General features: G+C 40.3%; 1 protein-coding gene across 18 annotated transcripts in view; it reads right to left on the bottom strand.

Moving 5' to 3' along the window:
* Positions 1–23714, bottom strand: part of LOC107380209 (LIM and calponin homology domains-containing protein 1) — a 112439-nt gene that overhangs the window by 40490 nt on the left and 48235 nt on the right. For 15 of the 18 annotated variants that reach the window (XM_054739349.2, XM_070550128.1, XM_070550137.1 and 12 more), the window contains exons 2-7: positions 22732–22802; positions 21244–21313; positions 11035–11141; positions 5266–5296; positions 2179–2289; positions 830–1028 (exon numbers count right to left, since the gene is read on the bottom strand). In XM_054739349.2, coding sequence (XP_054595324.1) covers positions 830–1028; positions 2179–2289; positions 5266–5296; positions 11035–11141; positions 21244–21313; positions 22732–22802 — 589 coding nt within the window. Of the gene's footprint in view, positions 1–829; positions 1029–2178; positions 2290–4651; positions 5243–5265; positions 5297–11034; positions 11142–13635; positions 14205–21243; positions 21314–22731; positions 22803–23714 lie in introns of those variants that run through there. The other 3 variants (XM_070550135.1, XM_070550162.1, XM_070550171.1) reach the window with 3 other exon arrangements.

Below are 23714 nucleotides of genomic sequence, written 5' to 3'. Positions count from 1 at the left end.
GTAATCACCGGCTTTCAGAAGCAGCAAATGGTCAGCTTTGGCAGAATAAAAAACAAGTAAAACTCTTCAGGACCATAGCACACACTACAAAAAGACCTCGAAGCTGTTATGTGAGCTTGTATTTAAAAACCTACCAGCATTTAGGGTCAATGCCACCATGCTGAATTAGGTCAGATGTAATGATAGAATTCTATTTATCCTTAAATACGTTTCAAAGTTTATCTTAAAATTTTACCACCAAGAACTGATGTATACGAGACAAAAGTGTGAAAAAAAAACGTTTCAGTCATAAATAGTTTCACTGTAACTTCAACCATAAACCAGTCCGATGAGTTAAAAATAATAAATGTAACTCTGCTTTAAAGGGGCCTGGAGCCTTTTTCTGACACTTCAGATTGACACAAACAGGAACTAATATGATGCCTGTGAAAGAAATAACAGAAGAATAAACATGATCAGCTTATGAGAAAGGAAGCTGATCTGTGGTGTGAATGTAACTTGACCTGAACATCGTCTGCACCCAACTTCTCCTCTATTTAAATACATAAAGGGCCCAGTTAAAGCTAAACAATAAACACAAGTTTCTTCAGAACAAGCAAAGAGAGCGCTGTGTGTTTGCAGCACTCTTTAAACCAACACTGGGCGGTGTCCTGTAGGACAACAACAGGCTGCACCACACTGGAGATACAGAGACATCCATCTGTACACAGTTTCTATACACCTTAACAATAAAGCAGAAACTGAATGATCCCGCATCGGAAACAAAGACAACTTCTTCCACAAATAGGATTCAAGGGGTATGAAGAGTTTAGGATGGAGCACTTCCTACCATCGCTGCTGCCGCGGGCAACCAGGATGTCTGGTGACGGGGTCTGTTGTGAGCGCGAACCAAAGGAGTCCAGGCTGTCGAATGAATCCTCTCGTCCGTGGCGTGGTGGAGAAAGAGAGTCGCTGCGCTCAGATTCCCAGCAGTCGACGTAGCCGCTGTCCCGGATGCTGCGTGTCGGGCTGTCCGCCACCTCTGCGTCCTGAGAAGATGGAAACACACACACATCTAAATCCAATCATCTGTCAAACAGCTATAACCAACTCCAGAGTCCTCCCACAGCTGTTTAGCCAACAACCTTTTTCTATTAGCTTTCCTTTCTCTTTGCTCTCTCCTCACATTTGTGACCTTTCCTCCTGTCCTGTCAACAGTTGAAACATGTCTTTGTCACTAATGGAAGGTGGAGAAGGACCTTTCCTGCGTGCTAAATGACTTCCTTTTCCTGAACCTTGTATCGTCTGTTATGCAACTCTAAGAGCCTGCAGAGATCTTTGTTATTTTTTTCAAGATCCCACATTGTGTGGGAATCACCTTTGGCTGTGACATACATCAGCTTTGCTTCGACATTTGAATAATGGCAAAAGGAAAAGAAGAAAAAAACACTTCTTGTTTTTCTCAGTTAGAATGAAGCTTGTTTTTACTGTGACTTTGATCAATTTCTACTTTTACGTCAACACTGTAAATGTTTGACCATTTCAAACCCAGCAGTTCCTGCTGCTGAAGCCCAGAGGCTCTTTTCTGTTTACATCTCAGGACTGAATAATAAGTGCATTTCCCACACAGTTAAAAACCACAAAATGTTATCATTTTAAGCCTGTTTTTACCACACATACTGAAACACCTACATCCTGGTACACTTTAACCAGCAGGCGTTAGAGGTAAACAACAGCCACTGGAACTCAATGAGCTCTGCTTGATTAGTAATTCACATTTTATCACAGCAATTATTTTTGCATGTAAATGTAGTTTAAACGTTAACATCTGATAAACGAATTCCACTGAGCTGGCAGTAATTCTCCCTTTTCTATACAGCAAACGGGACATCGCATTATGGAAGAGATAACATGAAGGTGACATCATGGTTATGACTTCTGTCCTTTTGGACAGAAGGGTAAAACAGCTCAAGGTCCAGGTCATGAGCAGACCAGAGGTGGATGGTTGCTCTGAGATCATTTCTGAGAAATCTCAGGACAGCAGAACTTCTAAACACACTTGTGATGTGGTCAAGAGAGTGTGTGTCCTTCCATCCATGCTTGACATTTAGCCAAGAAATGAACAATATGGTATACCAATATCAGCTGACTGTTGATTCTGTGGCTGGGGTTGATGTTGAACTCTTTAACTCTGCAAACCTTTCGCATTTGTGACAGCAAGCCTTCAAACTCCTTCAGGTCCAGCGTGGGCCCGCTGTAGGAGATGCAACCATTGGCAGAACGACCAAGCCAGTAGATGGTGATTAATACCTGGGGGGGGGGGGGGTCATCGTCATGAAAAAATAAAATGAAATTGGTTTAATAAAAAAGGTTTAAGTACTGGATAATCCAGATTACACACCTGTAATTCCTTTAAAACATTTTAAAGTCTACATGTAAAAGCATAAGCACTATAAACCTCTCCCGGTTTCAGTCAAAACTGATCTGTAAAACTTGCTCTTATGTATTCTTGACTGCTCTCAGCTTGCTTTAAAGTAATAAAGAAGTCACAATGATTATTGTTTATGCAGTATTTATGATCCAGGATCTTTAAAATGCAAATTAAAACAGGTACTGCATGTATAAAAGTAAATAGTGTGTATATTTAACTTGCAGATACAGCCTTTATAAGCTTAACAATAGTTTTCTTATAGCTTTTTTAAGCTACAAGTGTTTAAAATAACACCCAGGTCAAACACTGTCCTGCCAACTCTCAAAATGTGCTAATTAGCTACAGCATTTATGTGTACTAACCCTGACCCTAACCAAAGCAGCTAAAATCTTTCAGATAAAAAAGGTGAAGACACTGAAAACACTGGTTGTATGAAGGAGGGTAGAAGTGAACAGGACAAACGGTGACCACTCCAAGGAAGTTAAATGTTAGCATACGCATCCTGCACAAATACGACAAGCCTAGGTCATTGATTAGCCCCTAAAACCTGTCACACTTTCTTCTGAGTATATACAACCTTCAAGTGGTCAGTGTGATTTATACTGTCTGCTACCTGCTTTAGCCTCTGAGCTACCAGGACAAACACAAAAACATGACTGGATGAGCTGAGCTCACCCTAATGCCTTGAGGTAAGGCTCAGTGTGACTGAAGAGCCAATGCTTTTAGGTTCAGAGACGGTTTCTTTGTGGTCAGCTAAATGCCTAAACTGCAGACTGAACAGCTTGACTCTGAGAACACAGAGGGCTGAACCTTTAACACTGTTAGCGAAAGCGGTTCCAGCTATATTTACAGAGCCCACGTCAACTCTGACTCCAGAGGGATTGCTTTGATAGGAGAGCTCAGCGTGGCTTAATGTGTTTATTTCAGTTGTGCTGTCAGTGGAAACAACTTCTGCCACTCAAACTCAACGGGGAGGAGGAGCTACGGGGGCTGGAAGCAAAGCCAGAGGACTCATGTTCTGTGTTAGAAAATGAAATTCATTTATTTTTATCAATGACCCAGAAGAGCCGAGCTGCACATCTGAGAGAAAGTCAGAAAACTAACTTTTCAGAAAGTGGTGTGTTCTGTCACTTCTTCTGGAAGCAAAACTATGCAGGTATGATATTCTGCAGCCAGTCTGCACAAACTACATTTTAGACATTTTTGTAGCCCGAGCAGAATGCACACATCAGTGGCACCATATACAGACTACCCAGTTCCAGTGGAAATAGGTCACCACCAAATGTGATCCACGTGTGTATCATTGAGCTTCAAACACATCCGTATTGATCACAACTACAGAAGCACAATGACAAATAGTCCACATTTGTTCCTGCCTGCATAACTGACACAGACATCCAGGAGCAAACCAGCAGCCAACATCAAACAGAAACTTGGACACAAGCACCAAGATACAGCAGCTGAAACAAAACATTTGTTTAAAAATGCCTCGGTGGAGTTTTGAGTGGCAGGAACAACAATAGGCGATGCATAGTGTCACACTTGCTTTGCCTCATCGGTTTTAGTGGTTGTCTGTAGTGACACATGACCTGTCAAAGACGGGTTAGCTGAAAAACAACAATCACCTCAGAGTTTCCCATTCAAACACACATATACACACTGGTGGAGCCATCTGCTACAGAAGGTGCTCTGGGTGTGGTTTTAGGACTACCTTGAGGTTAAAGGTGGCCTAGTCAAGCCACAGGTGTGGGTTTTTTGGAGACAATCGGTTTTGACCGTGCTCGACAGTGTAGGCATCAATTTTCTTTAAGTTTGTTTAGTTTGCCTGTTTTTCTCACTTTAATAAATGGAACGACAATTCCAAACATCTGTTTTGGACCGCTGTTTAATTTAAGGACATTCCAGCCCAGTAATCATTCTACACCTAAGGCACGCGTCCTCCAACAAAAAAACGCCACATCACACACCATGCACATACAAGGATGCAATAGACCCAAAAAAATACACAACATCCACATGATAAACAAAAACACACATTAAACAATCCACCAACACAAAGTGCTACATAAAGAAGTGATTGATGTTCATTTACCTACAACTGACACACATTGTTCACACAAAAAACCTCTAGGATATTCCCACCCATCCAGGCATTTTCCTTTTATCTCAACATTAGATCTGTTTGCTAAACAACACCTTCACAACCCAATCAGCAAATTCCTCTCGATGCAGGTTCTTCACCTCTCAGAATCTGATGCGTTGCAGAAACGGCTGCTGTTCAAATCCCAGTCCTCAGGTCTGTACGTGCAGGACAAAATCATACAGCAGCAGCAGCACATCACAGAAGCAGGTCCCGGCCAAAGCATCAGCATCAAATGCTGGCTAATGCAGCTGAGAGTGGTGGTGTTTAGTCAGCTAAAAGAGCAGGACAGGCCAGCTCTGCAGTGGGGCACGTTAACTTGTTCAGTGCACACCAGCATCCCAGAGAGGGTGGAGGAGAGAAAGTGAGCAAACAGAGACTGAAACTGCTTCAACTGCAAAGTGGGCTGAGCTAGAAAACATGTTTTCTGCTTCTTAAAGAGACATCGTTAGGGACGATTCTGAAGGAAGGTTGAAATAAACATTCCATTAAAATAAATAAGACTTCAGGTGCAAACACACTTCTGCTGTTAACGCTTTTTTTGTTTCAACATAAAAAAGGAAATATTAAAGGGCAAATGTGGAATAATACAAAAAAGACAAATTGCAAGAAATGTGTTCAGTGTAAAGCCAATTATGTCAAAATAACAACTTTACACCCAAACACATGTATTATATTGCTATAATTAAACTGTAATCTAGAGGTTAACACTTACATTCTTGAGTCTTCGACTGCAGTCGCTTCCCCTGAGAGAGAGAGAGAGAGAGAGAGAGAGAGAGAGAGAGAGAGAGAGAGAGAGAGAGAGAGAGAGAGAGAGAGAAAGAGAAAGAGAAAGAGAAAGAGAAAGAGAGAGAGAGAGAGAGAGAGAGAGCAGACAATCCATTTTTTACAAACTGAGCTAAACAGTTGCAATAAATTAATCCTTGTGGTATGACACAGGAGAAAGCAGTAATAAAGTAGGGACCCATTGCGTTTGGCTGATAAGCTGTTTTAATGCACTATTGACACTAATCAAGTGAGGAAAACAAACATGTTTACATTTGTTGACACCTTAGAAAATCACCCATTGAGTTTTACGCAGACTCTGTAAAAACCTGTGAAGTAAACTAAAATTAAACATGACCTGTTGTTAGTTCTCTAACCAAAAACACCATTCTAGTTTAACAGCCCTTTATGCAGCATGGGGCCCTTGGTTTACCACAAACAAATGTTTAAATGGGTGAAAACCCTTTGCATAATAACTGCTTAGTGCTTAATCCAATATACAAACCAGAGGGAATACTTAACCCATTGCAACCCAAGTAGTTAAAGAAAATGTTTTACTCTGGTCAGTTTGGCTTGAGCCTTAAAGTTGTACACATATGTAATGTGTTATCCTTTAAAAGCTAATTATTTGAGAGGGTATACACTACATTACATTAAATCCCTTCAATATTGTTATAATTATATATTAAGTATAATGCAACATGTGCACAAAGTACAAAGTAATAATTAGTTAACAATGCGCTAGAGATGTCTAATGTCTAGGGTAAGAACATGCAATCATACAACAAACTGTGACAATGTTTATTTGTCGTTCAGAGACCCTCTGACTGAAAGTTACACCTAAATAGCTCGGTGACAACAGACACCTGAGAAACAAAACAGTGAGACAGGAGAAGTAGGCAGAAGCTGGAAGGGATGAGCTGTAAACCTCTCCTCTTCGTCACCCGCACCTCTGTTGGCTGAATAAACACACGGACAGGCATCTTTTCTCAGCTTTTAATCTGTACGAATGTTTCAGATTCCATCAAGTATCAGGTCATGTCTATGTTTATGTATTTAGCAGATGCTTTTGTCCAAAGCGACTTACAAGTGACTTTACAATGTCTAAAGACTAGTCACCAAGTATCAGGCACAGGTTTTATCATTCCAGTTCATAAATGCACTTGTGGCTGATATAAATTGGTAAAGACATAAAAATATTAACATTCACACACAATTTATACATGTAATACATCAGTTCTGATTCAAAAGTACGGGTTTATTAATCTGGGTCAAAAAGCTACAACGTACCAAGAGGGCACATTTCTAACCTGAACTGATGAAAGGCTGCCTGCCTGTGCAGCTTCTAGTCCAGAATTCTCTCACGGATGAGTAAATGCTTGTCCAGTTTCTTCTGGGTGAATCAAACTGCCTCCTGCACTTGTATAAGGTGCAAGAAAACAGCATGCTGTACGACGGAGGATTACATAACCATTGAAAATAGCACAGAGACACTGGAACAACAGCACAGTTTCCTCTTTAGTGCGTGTCCTTGTTGTCCTGCTCTGGTCTGGAATTACCACGTTTACCTGAGCTTTCCAAATAGCACAACTATTTTTCCATAGGATGTGTAAATCCAACGCAGCAAACATGTAGCTTAATATTTTTGTGGCATTGCATGATCATTTGTTAAAAAATGCATGCATTTATTTTAGTTCCATTGGTGATGCTATAGGTAGTTTCCAAAACATAAGGTGAGTTTTCTAAACAACTATTTCTACTGCATTTGAGGACTCTGCTGCAACAAACACATTAGCATCCAGCCCCAGACTGTCCCACTAAATGCTGTTGTTGACCAGGAGACCTTTGCTAACTCATTTCTAGAAAATGTCACAATTTCTTGCAAAAATGACAAATAAAGCACATCGAAACTTTAAGGAAGAACTGCATGTGTGTTATAACATTTTTCTGCCAGATGGGATTATTATGAGATTCTATTAAAAGCATTTTAATTTAATGACCCTCAGGATCATCATGGGGGCTTCATGCATGAGGTTACTCCAAAGCATGCATCCACACACATGAACACTTTAGTGTTAAGACTTCTTTGTCCCGACATAATCTGTCAAGCAGCTACTCCTGTGACTAGTAGGCCTAGCACTGCCTCATCACTAGAAGCAGTGTTCTCAACCCCTGTGTGAATGAAACCTGGGTTAGAAACACTTGACATGAGACAGTGCTGCTAAACACACTGACACACCCACATATTCACACAAACACAGTGTATGTAACACACAACAAGCGGTTGGCTTTGTTCCCAAGCAACAAAGTAAGAGCCATGGTTCAGTGAGTGATGCAACCCTCTTTAGTTATATTTGGACAGATACCAGTTGTGTCAAACAGATACGCCATTGTTTCCTCAATGACAAGCTTGTATACACTTCTATTGACAGTCGTTTACTAATTTATGTTGCAGAGAAAAGCATGATTGTGTAATGCACAGAATGATGGGCATGCTGAATGACACAGAGCAACACAAAGAAAGGCACATCCAGTGTTTAGGACAAGACTATTGGCAAACCAGTGAAGAGTTCAGCAACAGGACTCATCACATCAGCCGCACTAATAATAATAATAATAATAATAATAATAATAATAATAATAATAATAATAATAATGCATTTAACTTATATAGCGCTTTTTAGGACACTCAAAGACATTTTCACACTCTCACATTCACACACTGCCCATGATGATAAGCTACTTTGTTGCCACAGCCGCCCTGGGGCGGTCTGACAGAGGCGAAGCTGCCATTTGGCGCCGTCAGCCCCTCTAACCACCACCAACACAGGCAAGTTGGGTGAAGTGTCTTGCCCAAGGACACAACAGCAGAATACCCCAGGCAGGAGATAGAATCGAACCCACGACCCCCCGATCATGGGGCAATCCGCTCTACCACCTGAGCTACTGCTGCCCCTAATAACATGCCTTATTTCTAATTGTGTAAAACACAAACTTGTGCAAACACATAAAAACTGGAACAATTGTTATGTAGCTAGGATTTGTATTCATAAGAACATCAACAGAAACAGGTACAACATTAGGGTGCATTGATTCCTCAGCTCCAAACCAGGGCTAGCTGATCATCAGTTTGGTTGATAAGCAGACCAGTGGCTCAGAAATATGATGTTTGTTCTAGTCAAGTAAATGCTATGTGCTCAAATATTGCATATTAAGCCAGTTTTGTCACCATGTTTTTTATACGTTTACGTGTGTGCACGTGATGAAAAGGCGTAGTATGCACAAAATTATAAAGTTCAACAAAAGCAGTAATTCAAACTCTGGATACAACAGGTAGGGCAACAGTTGCAGCCATTGTGTCCTTGGGCAAAATACTTAACCCACCTTGGTGGTTGGTGCTGGTCCGAGGGACCAGTGGTGCCAGTGCTTGGAAGCCTCGCCTCTGTCAGTATGCCTCAGGGGAGCTCATCACCACCAGTGTGTGAATGTGTGTGTGCATGGGTGAATTACTGCTTGTGTTTTTAGTTTAGTTTGGTTTTACTGAACAAGGACAGCACCAGAAACAATGTTACATGTAAGGACAATGCAACCGTTGTTTTATACAGAGGTTTTCTAGCCAGAGGCTAATTTGCAAACCTAGTCCTTGTTCTTGTAAAGTGCCTTGAGGGGTTGTGAAACCCTAGAAGGCACTGTATCATTTACAGGTGCACATTAGGACTTTGTCTTTTCAGCTCAAATTGGTTTGATGTTGTAACAAATATAATTTAACAGTGCAATAAGGGCACAAGTACACTGAGTGCCATGCTGCAGAACTTGGATGTGATGATTTTAACTCAGGTGGGTTTGACTTTAATGAAACAAAATGTGTCAAAGTGATGATCCTAGTGAGCAGTAGGGTTGCAGGGATTAACCGGTTTGACTATTAACCACAATGTGAAACGCTGCTGTTAACCCACCATAAAGATGTCTCCAAAGCCGCAAATAGAAAAATAAACATTAGCAGGCCAAAGTGAAAGTGAACCAACGCACGCAGCAGAACCAGCGTCAACAACCACTGGGACTGCTCTGTTTCCACCGAGGAAGCACTTCAAGTCTCCTGTGAGGGAATATTTTAGACTCCCAAAGAGAAATTCAGAACGACGCCTTGTCCATCTGCAGACCTGGCAGAAAAAAAGTTGCAACACTCCCAACTTGTTATCATCTCTGAGATTATCTCACAGACTAAAAAACTCCAACTGAGTCAGATTACGTTGGTGACTGAACAGATTTAACAGTAATATTAGAACAGTCTAGTGAACGACAGTTCATACTGTTGTTCCACGTTTCCCCTGTATCTGTCAACAACAACCTGTACGGCAGCCATTTTAATATTTAATCAACAACACATCTTTGTAATTCCTATTCTCCATAACAATAATATAATTCATCCTTGTCCAAACACTATTCTTATTGATGACATTTAAATAGATATGAACAAGTAGAAATTATATTTAAGCAATAAGTAATATTCATAATAACTGCACTAGTAGGAATTAGCATCATAATTCATTAAGGTGTCTCCATCTTTCAGTGCTAACCCTGACCGATGGTCAACAGTTAAACCTTTTTTTCTTTTTACAGAAACTCAAAAAGGCTATTAGGCAAACATAATTAAAGGTGTGGTTCACTAAAAAAACATTTTTTATGATTATTTCCGATAATTGGTTTAATAAGTTTTTCATGCAGGCTGAACATGAAAATAGTCTCCAACACCGATCTCCTGCATTAGCTTCTGATAGAAAATAGACGGTGAAACTAGGATTAGAAAAGTCTGACACACTGCCACTTAACATTCATGATCTCACCCATCTTGACTCATGACGGGGAAGGATGTTGTTGGTTTAGCCTCCAGGGAAAAAAAAGATAATGTCTCAACTAGTAGAAACTAACTGTTAGCATTAGCAACTCCACCACACAGCAGAACTCTTCCAGGCTAGTGTTATTTGTAGAGATAAAGCATCAACGTTGCAAATCAGTAGTAGAGTGAATTTTCTAAGCAAAATCTCTGAAAAGGAACAATAGATATATCAGGGGTTCAAAACCTTTAAAGGATGTAATCATGCCTTTTGTCAATAATTTATAGAATGTATGTGATTTATATGTGTTAACACAGATGTGAAATTAATTCATGTAAAATAATCGTGGTAATCGTGAAACCGGGATTATTTCTCAGACTATAATCGTACCACCAACATTTATAATCGTTGCAACCCTAGTCAGCAAAGGGCTTAGTTACTATACAGTGTTTTTATTCATTTGATAGGGACAAGTGTGTACAATCAACTTGTAACTCACTATAACATTTATAGATGGGCTAATTTACAATATCCCATGTACCAAATTACTTCAAACCCAAGATCTATTTTGGAAACAACTTAACCAATAAAGAATGCCCACAAAGCTCAAAATATGATGATTTTTGGATGGAAAGTACTTATCTCCTGACACAAGCTTTTTCATTTCTGTTCTCTATTACTGATTTACATCTTCAATTTCCAATCTAATTAGCATCATGCAAAGGTAGTTAACGATCAGTTTAGCTTTTTCAATAACCACTGCTCCCTATTGTCTGCCTCTTCTTAAACACAGCAGCATTAATGTAGAATATGCTTCTTTATTTAACTGGACATAAAACCATTGTTTTGGTATGACAGTAGAATAACGATTCCTTGAATCTTACTTGGCAGTTGGACGTGTTGATGTATCCTGCAGATCTCCAGGGTCAAACAGCTGGGATCCCTTCAGTCCCAATTCCTCACAGCCACGTAGAAACACACTAAGGTTGTCCTGTACAGAAAAACATCAGTGACCTGATTGTTCCATACAATCCTAACCGAGCACTTCGCTCTGAGACTGTAGGTTTACTGGTGGTTCCCAGAATATCTAAAAATAAGATGGAAGGCAGACCTTTTAGCTATCAGGCTCCTCTCTTGTGGAACCAACTCCCAGCTTTAGTCCGTGAGGCAGATACCATGTCTACTTTTAAGACTAGGCTTAAAACTTTCTTATTTGATAGGGCCTATGGTTAAAATCTGATGTTAGCCTAAATCTGGACAAGTGGGGAAGTAGAGGGAGGTGGAGTGTACAGTCGGTAAAGACGGCTCTCCCTTGCCCTGACTTCAACATGCCTCCCTCTAAAAGGCTAGGCTATCCAGAGTTATATCTGTAGTTATGCTGCTATAGGCTTAGACTGCTGGATGACACACTGACCACTTTTCACACTCGACTACTTTCTTCTACAATTTGCTCTTTAACTGTATTATTTTCTGCTATTTCAGCTGTTAACTTTATTTTTTCTCTTAAGTGTTTTTCTTCCTAGAAAAGCTACAATGAAGGGAGGGGGCCATCGGCTTGAACACTGTTGCTAACCATTTAAACATTCTCCCTATCCTGATAATAACATTTTACCTTTTTTGACATTGAATGTGCTACTACTAGTTTACCTGTTTAATTATTGATTCACTGGGATAAATACAATAAACTTTATCTCTCACCAAATTGAATATTTACTAAGAAATCACAATGTAACCATAGAAACATTACTTGGTATATATGTTGTGTGGATGTGTGGGTGGGCTGGTGTTGGTGTATGCGTGTGTCTGCTCTGTCTTCTCGATCCCCAGTGAGTCGTGGTGGATGGCTGCTTATACTGAGCCAGGATCCTCTGGAGGTTTCTTCCTGTTAAAAGGGAGTTTTCCTCTCCACTGTCACTAAATGCTTGCTTAGTATGAGGACTGCTGTAAAGTCACTGACACTAGTCAGTGACTTGATGCAGTTTGCTGGGTTCCTTATATAGGAAACATTATTTCTGATTGGCTTAATGAACGGAAGTGTATTGGAATGTTTACTATATGAAGTGCCTTGAGACAACTCTTGTCGTGATTTGGCGCTATATAAAAAAGGAAAACACACACACACACACAAAGTCCTGATTACTCATTGATCCCATTCTGAATTTAATGCATGTTTAAAGTAGTAATATACAGTATTAGGGATGTTATATATTAGGGCCGATATACTAACTGTTTTTGTAATAACGATATAAACCAATACCAATAATGCAGGGTCCCTCCCTCATTAAAATAAAGAAAAACACTATTTTACGTATCATCCATCCATCCATTTTCTGAACCCGCTTGTCCACGTAAGGTCGCAGGGGGGCTGGTGCCCATCTCCAGCAGTCAATGGGCAATCAGGCGGGGTACACCCTGGACAGAGAGCCAGTCCATCGCAGGGCAACACAGAGACACACAGGTCAGTCGTGCACACACACACACACACGCACGCACGCACGCACGCACGCACACACACACACACACACACACACACACACACACACACGCACGCACGCACGCACGCACGCACACACACAACTAAGGACGATTTAGACAGACCAATCAACCTAACAGTCATGTTTTTGGACTGTGGGAGGAAGCCGGAGTACCCTGAGAGAACCCACACATGCACAGGGAGAACATGCAAACTCCATGCAGAAAGATCCCAGGCCGGGAAGCGAACCCAGGACCTTCTTGCTACAAAGCAACAGCTCCAACTACTACACCACTTTGCAGCCCCCTCATGTATCATATAACGCATAATTCAACACTAAACATTATCTCACTATCACCAGTCTAATCAGTATATTTCGTCTTTGTAATGTGCTCTTATGCATTATACCCATGGGTCTTACTTGATGCTTTTCAAGTCAATTTAATCTGGTTTTTGTGGGTATGTATTTTAGGTGTTGTATCTGCATTTATCTGTACTGGAGTTTTGTGTATGGTAGGAAAATAAATTCAATTGAATTGAATTCAGTTTATTTATTTAGCGCCAAATCACAACAAGAGTAGTTACGCAAAAGATGCAAATATTTCAATCCATCCATTCATCCGTGCAAAATATGACAACCACTTCAATTAAAGTTAGGCAATGGAAGAAAGTGCCATATTTGTTTGGTGTCCAACAACAGCTGAATCACCGTCTCTCTACAGCTTGTGCATGGAACGTAAAGGTTGAGTAATTAAAGTAAAACCCATAGAGATCATTTCTGATATTACATTTTAATGCCAATATCAGTACATAAAGAGTTAATGCCTAAGCCCATGTCAATATACTTGATCATTGTACATTTATATCCTCCCACTCCAAAAAAAAATTATAGAAAAAAAAGAATATATAAATAATTTAAATACAAATCAGGCAAGGAGAAGCCATATGAATTATTTGTGGTTTCCTATTTCACAACAAGACTACTCTGTGCAAACCAAAAAGTTCTGGATACCTGCTCAACAGGACGGTGACGCCACCAACTTCCCTGTCCAGAATTTGTCCATCTTCTTCACCAGATTGCACCTATGTAACTTGTAAGCTTTTCCTTTATCAATATATTTTTACTCAGCTGTTTTCCTTATTCCTTCTGTCCCTACATTCCACACTGTCCACATCACTGAGGTCTTCCTTCTTTCCCCATCACGGTGTCTGCTCTGACAAACTCTTTGTTGGATGCAACCTGAGCCGAGTTCTCTTGTGTTCCCAGGTTCCTCCCTCTTTCTCTTTCTCACTCACTCTTTGTGTTTGTTTTTATCTTTCAAAGGGCAACAACCTAAGCCCTTCCCTTTTTTTTCCGTGCTCAGGGTGTCAACGTTTCCTCTCCACCCCAGTTGTCCTCAGAACTCTTCCGTTTTTCCACTCCCATGCAAAACATATTCTCATCTAACATGCAGATATTCAGGAAAAGAAGCCGTTTTGAATGGGCCGCTTTTGGTTATCAGTCACAACACCAGGAGTGTCATTCACACTGGCAATTGTAAGAATGCAAGCATGACTACAGACACACACCCTTGGAAACCCTTGTTCTCACGTTCCTTTTCTATTTCGGTGACTCTGAACCCACCCTGCTACTTCCAGTTTTTGGGAGCGAGCCATCTCTGCTCTTCTGGTGAGGGAACCCCACCCACACATACAAACACTCACACAGGCATCGCCGTGGGAGAGCACTCAGCACTCTAGCTGTGTCTACATTAATGACAACACTCAGTACAAGGTGCATAAAGGACACTCTTCAGGCAAACTAAATTTGAGTATTTGGATTTTTCTACATACAGAAAGCGTTTCACTTGGAATAAGTGAAAAATACAAAACAACAGAGACTGGTCTAAGAAAATTAAATATAATAATTTGCTCTACCAACCAACTCAATTGATGATCATTTCAAGCATGTTTTAGTAAAGAAGTGTGGGGTCTTGATAAATTCAACAAAAACCTTCACAACTTTGTCCCAGATTTTTTCTCCATCAGTGACTGCAATTTCAAATTACCTGAATACTGAAACAGTGATGGGTTATTGAAAAGGCTCATTTAACAACAATAAGAAGCAAGATAAAATAGAATTGTAATAAATGTGTGTGAATTGTTCTCAAGGACAACATCACAATGGAAGACATCACTGCCACGGGAAAACTGGATACTTGGAGCAATATTGGGGGTAGAGGATGCCCTCATCTATCTGCAGCACTGGGTGCTGACTCACTAGAGATGCAAAAAAGCACTGTGAGAATCATGTTCTTTGACTTCTCAAGTGCCTTCAACACAATCCAGACATGTCTACTGCAGCAGAAAATGAGGGGTGCAGGAGTGGACGAACATCTGACTGCATGGACCATCAACTACCTCACCAAAAGGCCACGGTACGTGGGGCTGCACAACTGTATGTCTGAGGTGGCTGTGTGCAGTACTGGAGCTCTACTGGGTACAGTGCTCTCACCCTTTCTATTCACCTTCTACACCTCAGACTTCATCTACAGCGCCAGCAGCTGTCACCTCCAGAAGTTCTTGATGACTCGGCCATTGTCGGCTGTGTGTCTGGGGGGAATGACCTGGAGTACAGGTCAGTCATCACTGACTTTATGGACTGGTGTGAGCATAACCACCTTCACTTGAACACCAGTAAGATAAAGGAAATGGTGATCGACTTCTAGACAAACACTCTTTCTTTCTCATCAGTAAACATCTAGGGAGCAGACATTGAGGTGGTGGATGCCTTTAAGTACATGGGTTTTCACCTCAACAGCAAACTGAACAGGTCTAACAACACTGATGGTCTGTATAAGAAGGGCCAAAGCCACCTTCACCTCCTGAGGAGGCTGAGGTCCTTCAGAGTTAATTCCCTGCTGCTAAAATCCTTTTATCACTCTGTGATTGGCTATGTTATCCACTCTGCTGTGGTCTGTTGGCTCTGACCGAGACAGGAAGAGACGGAACAAGCTAGTTAACAAAGCTAGCTTGGTTCTGGGCTGCCCACTGAACTCAAGATGTGTGAAAGGAGGTTGCTGGTGAAGATGAGTTCCATCTTGGAAAACCCCTTCCACCCCCTGCATCCCACTGTGGAGACCATGGGCAGCTCCTTCAGAGGCAGACTGAGACATCCAAGACGTAAAACAGAGCACCACCATTGGTCATTCATCCCCTCTGCAGTAAGAGTGTAACTCCTCAGTTTAACTGGTACTGGCATTATCCTGGTACACAATAACATCAATTCAATAGTAAAGCATGTGTTTAGTAATTGTGCAATATCAGAGTTACATAGTATGTCTGTGGCCTTTATGCTGCATAGTTCTGGAACCCAAGTTTTCTTTTTATTCATTGTTTTTAGTGGCTGAATGTTACAATAATAGCTTGTTGCCTTAGTGTGTTTACCTTTAATCAAATTATTTTCTTCTTCCTTTTCTTTAGGAGTTTGTGCTGCTGTAGCAAGTGCATTTCCTCACTGTGGGACTAATAAAGTCTATTCCATTCTATTGGGTCAACTCCAGAACCAAACTTTATTTCACTTAAACATTCTTCTTCTTCTGTGCCAATTTGTTAAAATAAAATAAAAACAGACAATAAGCATCCACCCACAAGTACACATCGATTACATTTTAGTGGCATTTGAAATTTTGTTGAACTTGATACGCAAAATAAAACTGCATTCAAATATCCGATCAACAATACTGCAAGAACAAATGTTTTAAATATTCAAAACAAATCGTATTGGCTTGTTTTATCCCATTAAGAACTCTGACAGATAAAAGATCGTCACTTCAAACTTCTGAAGCTCAGGAGTGAGTTAGACGAAATTCTTTCAATCTGTTTCTTTAACAAAGGATCAGAATATCTAAACACTGGAAAGAAGCATACAATCTACTGCTAGCTAGTATTTAAAATAATGTTTTCTAAGTTATTAAACTGATTCATGCTACGAACGTCATGTCTGGTAAAAACACTTTGTATGTCTGGGATAATTCATAATATTCATCATGTGAAGGTGATAATCTGTTTGCGCACTGAAAATTTCAGCTCAGCAAACATGAGCGTGATGAACACTGAGCCACACAAGCTAAAAGCACAGCAGTAAGCCGTTATAATTACACCGGACTAAACTCCACAGAGACTCGTTCTCCCATTAACCTCCAAACAGGAAGAGCAAGGGGAGTGGGCTGTGTTTTATTATGATAAGCCAGATAACAGCAAACGTCTTGTTTATGTTTTTTCACTAGTGTAACCACAGCCAGGAGGAAGATAGAAAAACACCCCTGCAAAGACAAACTCAAGAAACCGAATTATGAAACTTTGAGAGCATAAAAGGTCACATTGTTCATTTACAAATAAAAAACACCTATTTTTTTAGTTTTACTTTTTCTTTGCTGACAAATTACTTATGTAAACATTGTCTTCAGTGGAGTGTTTATGGTCCCTTTGGTCCAATTAGTAATCACAGAGTCAACTCCTATGGACAATTAGATATTGTGTTTATAATGTTATTTCATGCATCACTGATATGTTTTAGATACCAGATACACCTTCACAAAGAAAGTCAGAAAACTTTACTGCAAAAAAACAAAGAAAAATTAAAGAGTAACTAACCCTCAAAATAAAAATTTTTTGCTTATAAACTGTATAATTGGGTCTTTACAAATGCAATCATTCTATTTCTGTGCATTTTTTGACATGTTTGTGTAAACTTGATTAAATCTAGAATCTAGGTCTAAAAATGTGTTAGTGCTGCCCCCTGTGGCAGAACAGCGGCTACTGCATTTTAAACTTGTGATTGACTGGGACTGGAACAATTTCACGTCATCCGTACAGTCTCCTCCCACTCCTCCTCCCTCCCAGGATGGAAATTCCCCACACTTGGCCATGCTACTCTGTGCCTCCTGGCAATGCCCACTTTCATGGCATTTTTCAAATCTTGACTAGGGGTGGAGTAACATTTTCTGATGGTGTGCAGTCCTTCTTTAAATAGACTCTAAAACTCATTAAACGCTGTAAAAAAGCACCTTAAGTTAGAAAGTCCTTCAAAAACAAGTTAAAACTTTGTATGGCACCTCTTAATAACGAGAGTAATAAACAAACAGCAAATGCTGTTTTAACAACCTGATCACAAGTTTCCCTGATTGGTAAGATGTTTATGTTTATGTATTTAGCAGACACTTTTGTCCAAAGCGACTTACAAGTGATAATCGGCATGTTGCCCTTGAGGCTAACAACAACAACAACTTGACATCAGTCATGGGGAGGAGGGAACAAGGAGTGGACAGTAGAGAGGGGGGACGGGAGCAGGCAGGGTGCTAGTTTAGAAGATGATCTCTGAAGAGCAGGGTCTTCAGGAGTTTCGTGAAAATTGAAAAGGAAGCCCCTGTTCTGGTAGTGCTTGGTAGGTCATTCCACATTTGTGGAACGATGCATGAGAAGAGTCTGGATTGTCCTGAGCGTGGTGTAGGCACTGCTAGCCGACAATCCTGTGAAGAACGGAGCGGCCAGGCCGAGACGTAAGCCTTTGCAAGAGAATTCAGGTAGATGGGAGCCGTACCATCTTGGACTTTGTATGCTAGTGTTAGCAATTTGAATTTGATGCGTGCTGCTAGCGGTAGCCAGTGGAGCTCAATGAACAGAGGGGTGACGTGTGCTCTTTTTGGCTGATTGAAGACCAGACACGCCACTGCGTTCTGGACTATTTGAAGAGGTCTCACAGTACGGCCTGGAAGACCAGTTAGAAGGGCATTGCAGTGATCGAGGCGGGAGATGACAGTAGATTGCAGCTGGAGCTGGGTGGCATGTTGTGTTAGGTATGGTCTGATCTTTCGTATGTTATACAACGCAAAGCAGCACGAATGAGCAACAGGGGCAACATGATCTTTAAAGGTCAGGTGTTCATCAATAACAACACCCAGATTTCGAACTGCCTTTGAAGGAGCCAGAGATTGGAAGTCATTTTGGATTGAGATATTGTGCTGTATGAATGGTTTTGCTGGAATGAAAAGTAGTTCAGTTTTAGAGAGGTTGAGTTGAAGATGGTGGGATTTCATCCATTTTGATATGTCAGAGAGACAGTTTGATATCCGTGCAGAGACAGCGTGGTTGTCCGGTGGAAATGACAGATAGAGCTGGGTGTCGTCTGCATAGCAGTGGTAGGAGAAGCCATGTGATCGAATGATCTCACCCAGTGAGGTGGTGTATATGGCAAAGAGAAGAGGTCCTAGTACAGAGCCCTGGGGGACTCCTGTGGCAAGATGGTGCACGGTAGAGGATTGTCCAAGCCAAGATACACTGAATGATCGTCCTGTGAGGTACGATTCAAACCAGGCGTGTGCTTTCTCTGTGATGCCCATGCTAGAGAGTGTGGACAAAAGGAAGCCATGGTTGACAGTGTCAAATGCAGCCGATAAAGTTGAGCAGGATAAGCACTGAGGATTTGGCAGTCGCTCTAGCTTCTTTTAAGGATTCCGTCACTGCTAAAACAGCAGTTTCAGTGGAGTGGCCCTTTTTGAACCCAGATTGGTAAGGGTCAAGCAGACAGATGATGATTTATTTTTGTTTTGTCATTCAACAGTGACACGATCATAGAAGTCTGATTGCCATCCTCACAGTTTATATTTTATAGGTATGGTGCATAAAATAATAATAAAGTTTTGTTGCAATATCTGTATTTTTTATATATTTTAACCACATAATGGGTTAATAATGATGGTCTCACAGTGACTCCCTCCTCTGCAGTCCGTAATCTCTGCCTCATCTTTGACTCCTCATTTTCCTTTCAGTCTTACATCAACAAAATCACCAGGGTATCGTTCTTCCACCTCTGCAACATTGCCCGTCTCCGTCCATCCCTCACTGACTCCACTGCCCTAATATTCATCTTTGCCTTTATAACCTCTAGACTGGACTACCGTAACAGCATTCTTTACGGACTTCCTTCCTCTGCCCTTCAAAAACTACATTCAAAACTCAGCTGCACGTTTACTCACCCACACCCGCTCCAGGGTCCACATAACTCCGGTACTCAAACAACTCCACTGGCTCCCTGTTCCATACCGGATCCATTCAAAATTGCTCCTCATCACCCACAAATGCCTCAATCACATTGCACCCTCCTATCTTACGGAACTTCTCCATCGCCATTCTCCTATTCGGCATCTTCGTTCTGCTGACTCCAACCTCCTTTCCCCTTTCAAAACAGTACACCGCACCGTGGGTGATCGAGCCTTTGAAGCAGCTGCCCCCACACTTTGGAACTCTCTCCCACTAAACATTAGGAATGCTGTCTCTCTCTCTCTCTCTCTCTTCTTTCATATTACTGCTTAAAACCCACTTCTTCAAATTGGCCTTCCCCTAATACTAACCCAGCATGCCCCCAGTTTTGTTCATTATTTTACATTTTGTTTCATTATGTGTTTCTTGCCTTTTTGTGAAGTGTCTTTGAGTGATCTAAAAAGCGCTATATAAGTTTGTTGTATTATTATTATTATTATTATTATTATTATTATTAATGAAGTTGATAAAATGCAATGAATCTAAAAACATGTGAAATTCTTCTCATAATTACCCTGAAAGCTAAATTACAGAATATATTTGATATTAAACTATTATTTTGGGAGGTTTTGGTGTTATTATATAGTCTATGCTATTACACATTAGGATCCGTCAGCTCCAGCAATGTGGATTTTGTCTCATGACTGAACATTGTGGCGCTCAAATTTTAAAAACCACACGTTACACAGTACAAAATAATTTAAAGTAGCTAGTTTAAAGGTAAAACTATGTTCAACATGCTGAACTAATTTAAGTAATAAGAAAAGTGTATTTTTTCCTTGTTTAATCCATTCACTTTTTAAATTTATCAAGAAAATGAACATAAGGCAGATTAAGGTGTTTATGAGACTGTTGCATGAGTAACTGAACTAGAGTGAAATTAAGAACTGAGATCCTATTTGGAATTTTGATTGATTAAATAAACAAATAAATAAATAACATAGTAATGGTCCATACTTAAATAGAGCCTTCTTGTTATCGAAAATAAAATCCACATTTTTTCTGCACTAACCTGTCTTTAAACAGCCCTCAGTGTATGTCTGGGTTGACAAATAGGAGAGGAATTAGAAGTGCATTAAGTGTGAGTGGAGTTTCAATGCCATCGACTTTCTTAGCTTCTGTTTACATGCGAGTGCTGGTCCTGAAAAGCCTCTTCATTCAGATCAAGGTCTTAGGTCACTATGAAAGGGTTCTACTGTACAGGACTGTACTCAACTGAACAGTATCAGTGTTCACATAGACTTCGATTCACAAGATCTGAATCAAAGAAAGGCACAAACTTAAAGTTCTTCACTGAACCTACTGACAACTACATGAAATAATCATTCACCATGTTAAAAGTAGGAATCCCCCTCGGGTCTTATGATGCATGTTTACTACATTTGTTTTTTAATGTCCAAGTCCAGAATTTTGATCAGACAGTCTATATGTTTGGCCGAATGTGGAGGTTTCAAAAAGAACAATAAGTGATCTGCTAATAACACGACAGCTGAAGGACACTTGCTGTGAACGTTAGTGTTTGTGAGATTAAATGACTTACCAGGCCAGCTATGGGTGTTGGAAGTCTGTTGATTTTCTTTACCAAGCCAGGTCTAATAGAGCTCAATAACCTGGCAAAAAGTCACAGAGTGTAATAATGACACACCTTAAGTTATTTAAATAAAAGAAAAAACAGAATCACACATTAAAACATGCAATACGAGAACATAATAGGCTCATTTCCCACATGGCTTCAACCAGCTAGAGCCACTAAACTGGGAGAAAATTGACTTCTTTTATGTTTGAATTACACTAGATTAGTCATTATGGTTGCATAGGTCACCAGTCTCTTCCACTTTCTGATGCATGGATACCAAATTAAGAAGAACTTGAGATGAGTAACAGACACATGTGACAACTCTGTGATTATTTTGAGAGAAAATTAGTCCTGCAAAAATTTAGAAGTTGTTCAAAAGGGCACACGAGAGCAAGACCCTTCAAACACACGCAGGGACATTGAAAACCCTTGTACATATTCCAAGGCATTTTGCAAACTCCCTGCTGTTTGCAATTTGTCACCAATGATAGAAGCAGAGAGATGCTGTCTTTACAGTTTTAAATTCCCTGAAGAAAAAAAAGGTAAATGAAATCAAAGATCTTGTGAAAAGGTGGAAGGCTCTTCAGACAAAAGACAAAGATAAGACAATTTGAAAGCTCTATAGGAGCGTCTGGAGATCCAGACATTTAATCAGATGGGGATCAATGCCTTTCTTTTCGACCTCTATGACCTGTTGGGCTGTTCATGTAAAATCACATGTGAAAAAGGTTTATCTGTTCTTGAATGTAGATGCAAATGTTTCCTTGTGGGAACCTATGGTGCATTTCTACACCTGCTCAACAGTGACAAACAAGTGGCTTGAGAGTCTCTAACTCTCCCTGTCTTCCTCTCTCTGGCTCGTATTTCGTCTTTTGTGCCTGTTTTCATCAGAGGAAGCACTGTAATGACTCTGCCTGGTAAAGGGGAAACCCACTCTTGGATACACAGTATTAAGTATCAGGAGTCCTGTGATGATCATGTCATTCCAGCAGCCAGTGAGAGATGAATCGTTTACCTTTTTTGTGAATCTGAAGATTGTCTCATTTCCTCCTCTACTCTACTCTAAATATTTCCTGGTGCAAAGCAGCATTTCCAAAAATAGGTTTATAAGCACAGAAGAAGAATGATTTCAATTTGTCTTGAGCAGTGTGTAGGCGTTAAGTGGGAGAATGACAATAATGGTGATTTTTTTTCCTACTGAGAAAAAACGCCTGGAATGAGATAATTTTCTATTTGCCCTTTCTTGTTTTATCCTAACTCGAATGGCAACATAATGCAACAAGAATGAATATGTTTAAGTAAATATTTAAAATGGTTTTGTCCACGAGGGAAAAAAATCATTTAAATATAAAACGTGTGACATCTCCTGTTCACATTTACTAAAGAGTGACACATTTTTTACTTAAACATCCTTTTGGCACCTGTTAATAAACATGCATAGTCAAAACTTACTCGCACAGCAGGATCCCGTTCTCCAGACCTCCTCGGAAATCCCTGTCACCGAAACATCTTCCTGTGACAGCCTAAAGATTGAATAAAAAAGAAAAAGAAAGGTCACTAGGGAGGCTCATGATTAGATCATTTTATTTGCTCAGTGTGAAGTCTAGACCAATTACCTGTTTGGCCAGAAACCTGGAGGTAAGTGTCACAACAGTTATCCACAAGCCATTTACACCTTTCCCTCATAAAAGAACTACAAAATTGATTGGAGTGGTGCACAAACATTTACCATCCCTCTCTTTTCAAGACCCTCTGGTTCACAGAGCTAAACACTACTAAGCTTGACATAAGCTGCAATCATCCCAACCAAGAGGCTGTGGCGGGCTAATATGGTGTGACAAGGGATTTGTAGGGTAGCAGATGCTCAGATCCACTACGGCAACAGGACTAAATCTGCATCTACATTCATGAAATTACACCATAAAGCATGAATGCATTTTCACATGCTGACATTAAGGTCTTTATCTGTTGTGATTTGTTTGTTTTCACTTATGGCTTGTTTTGGTGAAATAACCTTTGACACAGTAATTCTGTGTAGAATATCGTTGGAGTTGAGCATTACAGCTCAAAGTGACAACGTGCATTTACCCTGGCAATAGGGGGCAGTGCATACCAAATCCTTTGCAGGAAGCTGTATTTTTGTGTTTGAGTAAGACCTTACCAACTGATGGCCATTAGGGTCAAAAATCCATGGGAGTGCAACCTCCAGCAAAATGACAAGCACATCAGATTCACTTGCCTCACTGGCAACAAGTGAAGAGGTAAATGTGTAAAACAACAATGTTTATGGATGGCACACGTTTTGTAACTGCTTGTTACAAATCAATAAATGCAAGAAACATGGTATCGAATAGTGTCACCCAACGGCTTAAGACTCGCTCTTATGTATTTTAGACCCAATTTTTATGTTTAAATGTTACAAAGCTGCCAATATT

The sequence above is a fragment of the Nothobranchius furzeri genome, chromosome 1 (genome assembly GCF_043380555.1).
Source record: "Nothobranchius furzeri strain GRZ-AD chromosome 1, NfurGRZ-RIMD1, whole genome shotgun sequence".
Taxonomy (NCBI): domain Eukaryota; kingdom Metazoa; phylum Chordata; class Actinopteri; order Cyprinodontiformes; family Nothobranchiidae; genus Nothobranchius; species Nothobranchius furzeri.
The sequence above is the reverse complement of the archived record's forward strand: the minus strand, read 5'-3'. Positions and strand labels throughout refer to the sequence as shown.